Raw genomic sequence first — 5,915 nt, forward strand, 5'->3', positions numbered from 1 at the left:
AAGTTCCACTTGGCAAATGCACAAAGGGAAATTCAGTTTGTGAGATGTTATCCTTTGTGTGTGTGTGCATGTACAAAATTCAGTACTTCACCATGGCTCTGACATTCAGAAAAAAACTAGTGAGGTTCTAGAGTATTCGTTTTTATAGTTCTTCACCGTCTTTTACCAGCCATTCAGTGTCACTCATTTAATTGCTGCGGTTCTATGCTGACTGGAGCATCACTAGTCTGTCCAATCACACTGTTATTTATGATGATGACCATAGTATTTCATTATGGTTAGTTTCTGATTGATTTAAGCTAGGATTATTTTTCACTTAATAGCAGATTGTTAATTAACATGCATATTCCTGCATCAGGTTAATCATATATTTGAACATCTCTAGCTGTGACATCTTCATTAATGTGTATTTTAAGTTCCATCAGTTCCCGCTGAGCAATCATGAATTGTCACTTGCTACCTAAAAATTCACACATCTGTTTTGACTGGGTATGTGCTTGGCAATTCACAATTGCCTGTCAGTAGGACATAGATTAAGGCCAGATGGGACCATTCTATCATCTAGTTTGACCACTTGCATAGTACAGGCCATTGAATTTCACCCAGCCTTTCATCCAAGTTACTATATCTATTCTAAATATGGTGGAGTGTTTGACAGAGTATTCAGGTTCACATTCTGGGCTGGAATATTCATCTTTGTCCTGGATCAAATAGACAGCTGGTTATTTTTATTCCCAACTAAATACATCTGCCTCTGATGCTTTCTCTTTTACCCTTTTGTAACATGGGTCCCACAATGTCCTGACCCAGTTAGTTAATGACCTTGCTAGTTAAGTTGGAAGACTCCTGCTCAATTGTCTTTTTCTAGATCTTGCTGCTGCCTTTAATATACAGGATCACTCACCCTTCCTTATGGTACTCTCACGCTGCATTTTGATTTCCTTTGTTCTGTGCACTTCTGATGCACTTCCTACTCTACCTTGAGGGGTGCTCTTTCATCTGGGATATCTGCTCATCTCCCTCTTTTTATCTGCTGATATCTCTTGGGGTTCTGTGCCTATTTCTCCCCTCCCCCACTCTTCTCTATATTTCTTGGCAACCTCATATATGCCTATGTTTGCGGTGGGATAATGAATTTCTTTATTGCTGATCCTTCTCTATCATTAGTGACAGGTCCACTTCATCTAACATACATTTTTCCTCTCCCCCACCCCCCAGTGCTGTAAACTGTTCAGAATAGGAATATGAGTACTTAGTATACAGAATCCTGCTCACTTCACTCATTGGCTGTACTAGGACAACTTATGTGAGTAAGGTAGCTAGGCTTTGTCTTTGTCTTTACAACCCCCTCTATAAATTTACAGTACTCCCTACATTTTTATTTTAAATAATGATAAGATTATAAGTCATTTGATTGCCTATAATAATAATCGTACCTATTTACATTCTATTTTGGGGAAATACGAACAGATTTCCTACCAACTGCTCAAAGATTTCTCCTATTTTTTTGTAACCTGTGGGGTCAAAACATAAGCAATCCCCTTTCAACCCTAAGAGTTTAATCAAAATTTCAATATCATCCACTGCTGTCTCAGTCCTTTTTTCTAACAAAATATGGATGTGGTTTATGAGTGTGGTTAACATCACACTTTTTCTTTCATGTATATGGTCTTCTTGTCACCTCCAGGTTTGTTATTTCCTTTGAAATGGGCCGTATGGTTACCCTAGCTAACAGAAAGTCAGTGTTCCTTTGGAATATAAGCAAGGCCTACAAAGTTAGCTATAAAGACAAAGTTGTGAGTCTGTTGAGAGCACAGAGGAGTCACCAGACTTACTTCCTGCCTCTCTGTCCTTCAGTCATTGCTCCAAAGACCTGACACAGTGCAGCAATCCTCCCAGAGAAGAATGGAATGAGGTCCCTCCAGAGCTCCAAGCATCCTCTAGTGGATGTTGCTGGAGAACAATGAGAAGCCCTCCCTATTTCAGAGCCTACTGCTGCAGTTTTACCAAGCCAGGTTAGAGGCAAGGCCACTGATCTGGACTGTAAATTCTGAGCCCCTATCTCACTAGTGTACTGCTAACCATGGAGAAATTCTGCTGTTTTTAGACTGGTGTAAATTTAGAGTTAATCCCATTGACTTCCATGGAGTTACTCCATATTCAGATTTGCATAAGGAGATCAGAATGTGACCCATTGTATTTCTAACCCACTTAAAAACAGTATTAGGGCCCTCATCCTAATTTGTTGAACTCAGTGAATCAATTCAACATCCCAGAGAAGTCAGTGATCAAGTCATGACAGAATGCAATGGTTTTAAAAATGTTTTTTGCCATACATGTTTTGTTGAACTGTGCCTGTGGACATGATAAATCTTTAATAATACTAAGAGCAACTGAGTTAAGAGTAGCCACCCGTTAGTAACTTACATGGGGTTATTAAATACAATTTTAAAAATGGAATCAATGTTTATTGTTCATTACTAATGCATGGAACAAAATTCAACAAAACCTCATTGTAGGTTTTTTACATGTTCCTTAAGTGTTTAGTACAAACATTGTCTCGATTTACAGAAAAAAAATCACTGAAATAAATATGGGAAAACCATTGTTTGACATCACAATGATTTAACATTAAATAATTCATTAAATTGTGCTTTACATCAATGAAAATCTTCAGTTCTACAAATATTCTTTTACATAGCAATAAAAGTAGATATGGTCACTCACAATACAAGCTTCTATTTTAGTTCATACACGTTATTGCACATAAATAAAAGGAAGAATCCCTAAAGAAGATAAATTTACAATCTATTAACTATCCTTTCACCGTAAACATTGCAACTGGTGGGAAGTTCTTATTTTCCTTCCAACATTTATTTGAAATATACATTAGACAAAGACAAGTTAAAATCATGAAAAGTGACATCAGCATCTTAAAAATACTGATATGCCCTAAAAGAAAAATGGAGAATGCTGTAATCAGTTCCCTCCACGAACACTATCTCTTAAGAACCAAATCATTATAAGTGCTTTAGTACAAGCTTAGATATCTTTTCTGAGTATGCTGCTGCTGTTACTAGTCAGGATACAGCAGTTAGCACTATCAGAGAAGTCCACCTTTTTGAATGACCAGCACAGGATCCTGTGCAGTGAAACTTGCACCAGTTTGTAATTCAGTGGCATCTGATTCTGATCTAACACATGCTGCTGTAAATCAGAACTCCAGGGAAACCAGTCACTTAACCTTGGTGGAAAAAATAATGTAAGCGAGCTAATGAATTAAACACAGCAACACTACTTAGTAACACAGTCCTTGGTGTTCAAACTGCAGATCGGACTTTAAATCAGAATCAGGCACTGGGCATGCAAAATGAGTGACAAATGTGATGGAAGTTGTATATGTAGCAAGAAAGGTGGCTCTTAATTGGCTAGATTTATGTTAGAAAAGGGAAAATGTGTTTTTAATGTCTCTATAAAGTATAATATCCTCTTTTTTACAAATCAGAAAAAGAAGCCAGAAGTGGATACAGCTTAAACACAATAACTTAAAGCATGGAGACAAAACCCCCTCATAATGACGTCTTTTCTAGTCAAAGCAGAAAAAGGAATAAAGAGCAACATGGTCTGGAATGTACAGAGTTGCAGAATAGCATCACTTTCAGCATTGGCACAAATATATTTGCAACATGATGCACAGAAGATCTGTACACTAACATGAGCAACAAATATAAGTTTATTTACACATTCATTGTGTATTTTAAGTGCACATTTCTATGGATCACAGCCACTATTGTGTCTGGTAATAAAACAATGTTACTTCTCAGAATTTAAATGCACCTTTATGAACAAAGTGCTTAACAGATTTGGAAAATGTCAGACTAATACTTAACCCATTTCCACTCTTTTTCTTGCTTTTCTTAATTCCACACCCTGTGTGGATGTCACCTTTTATGAAAGTCAAAATTGATATTGTTACCTCCACCCAGAGAGTGTGAATAGGCCTGTGCAAGCTTCCCCACACAGTTCTACAAAATGTATCTTGTTTCTCAGCGGTTGTAGTAATGCTGTTCATTTGCCAGATTCTCTCAAAATGGAACCTGCTAACTCCCGATTTTGATGATGTATCACAAAACCTGCAAGGGATTAAGTTAACACATAACTCATTTTGTTTATAAACCACCCATGCACCCATGACTGCAGGATTTCAGAAATGAATAAAAAAGTTTCTGCCCTGTGTGTCATCTGCTGCTAAATATAATTTAATCCCATTGAGTATGTTCTTTTTTTTACTTAAAACACTGTACGTAAACATCTGAAGGGCAACATGGTTTACTCTGTTGCATTCACTGCATAGCACAGCTAACAGTATGACAGTATGAAATACACCAGCTTCAGCACCTCAGTGGTTCTGTGATTTTTCATTCATGGCATCACAAGTTTCAGCTGCTCAAACTCTACAGAGAACATTGGTTAAAAGAAAAAGGAAAAAAAGAGCAAGTTTTTCAAGCCACTCTCATTACTTGGGCCTTTGAAAGAAGTTCAGTTTTGGATAATTATATATATATATATATATATTCTCCTAACAGATAGAAACTAAGAAAAATGAAGACAAAGAAGGGCAGCTGAGTCTCATTTACCAAGGCAACACTCATTCCTTGTCTAATCTCTGAGTGACCAAGTTTAAGAAATGATTAGTGTTTTCAATTATCTTCTCTTTTATTCAGCTAAGGTGAAGTGTCACCATCGCTCCACCTGACTGTTGTAATCTTCAGTAACAGCTATTTCTGCTGCTGCTTCTTCCTTCTGCCACTGGTGAGCCCTTTGCTCACGGAGGAGCCTCCGCTCCTCCCGCCGTTTTTGCCGGTTCTTCTGGTGCTCCTCTTGCTTGGAGTACTGAAAGCGTTGCAGAAAGAGGTCTTTAGCATATTCATAAAGCTGCATGTCCAGGAAGTTCAATGCCTCTATGCGTTTCCGGGCCCCTTCATTAATATCCACATTAGAGGCCCGGGTAATATTGAACTGGGTGAATGGGGAAATGAACTTGAGGTTGAATGTCCTCTCAAAGAGATATTGTGTTTTCCTCTGGAACTCTGTGAGTCCAAAAAAGGCCATGTTCTTCAGGTTGTTCTTGGCGCTCTGGAGAAGGATCATATTTCTCTCGCTTTCATTCATAAAAGTCAAGTTGTAACATCCAACCAGGCTTAGGTCTGCCAGCATGCGAACCTGGCGGTTGTTAGCTAGGTTGTAACCACAATTCATGAACTCCTGCAAACTGACTCCAGACCAGTCATCCCCTAGGTAACAGGTAGGCAGCTCATCTGGCGTTGGACTTCTTCCATCACACATATGGAGGGAAGTTTTCCACGTTGCACCTCTTTGGACATGTTTCCATTCACTCAGGTACCGTGACACCGGATCCCTCAGCATTGTGATGTAATAGAAGTTCCTGAAACAAATTTTTAAAACATAGTTTTAGGATTCAGCAGTTTTTATTCTCGTTAATCAACTATTTTTATTTTTCTCTGACAAAATGTTTACTAACCAATGCCTCTCGTTTAGGTCTATATTTAAAGCATTGGATGGGTGCAGCTGCACTGTTTCAGTGAAGATGCTCCTACAATGATGCCAGCTTTTCCCATCAGCAGAGTTAATCCACCTTGCAAGAGGCAGTAACTATGCAGATGGGAGAAGTTCCCCTGCAGACATGGTACTGTCTACCCTAGGTATAGGAAGGTATAAATGTGTCACTAAGAGGTGTGGATTTTTTAAACATAATTATACCGACGGTGGACTGAAGACACACTTTTATCCCTAACTTGTTTATCCATCCATTCTTCATCATGGTGGCTGTTACTAGTTCTGACATCAATTACCTCTCAATGAAAAATGCAGAAGCACAAAATGCAAACCTTAAT

General features: G+C 38.3%; 1 protein-coding gene across 1 annotated transcript; it reads right to left on the reverse strand.

The window, feature by feature from the left end:
* Nucleotides 1–2,536: 2,536 nt before the first annotated feature.
* HS6ST3 (heparan sulfate 6-O-sulfotransferase 3) lies at nucleotides 2,537–5,441 on the reverse strand. The gene has a single exon (XM_075918803.2). It carries the CDS (start codon nucleotides 5,425–5,427, stop codon nucleotides 4,738–4,740), a length of 690 nt encoding a protein of 229 aa, XP_075774918.1. The 5' UTR covers nucleotides 5,428–5,441; the 3' UTR covers nucleotides 2,537–4,737.
* Between the last annotated feature and the right edge of the window lie 474 nt (nucleotides 5,442–5,915).

Source organism: Pelodiscus sinensis, chromosome 1 (assembly GCF_052426305.1).
Source record: "Pelodiscus sinensis isolate ZL-2025 chromosome 1, ASM5242630v1, whole genome shotgun sequence".
In the NCBI taxonomy this organism is placed as follows: Eukaryota; Metazoa; Chordata; order Testudines; family Trionychidae; genus Pelodiscus; species Pelodiscus sinensis.

What these genes read in the sequence shown, in the direction of transcription:
- HS6ST3 (XM_075918803.2), bottom strand. Translation starts at nt 5,427, where the DNA reads ATGCTGAGGGATCCGGTGTCACGGTACCTGAGTGAATGGAAACATGTC.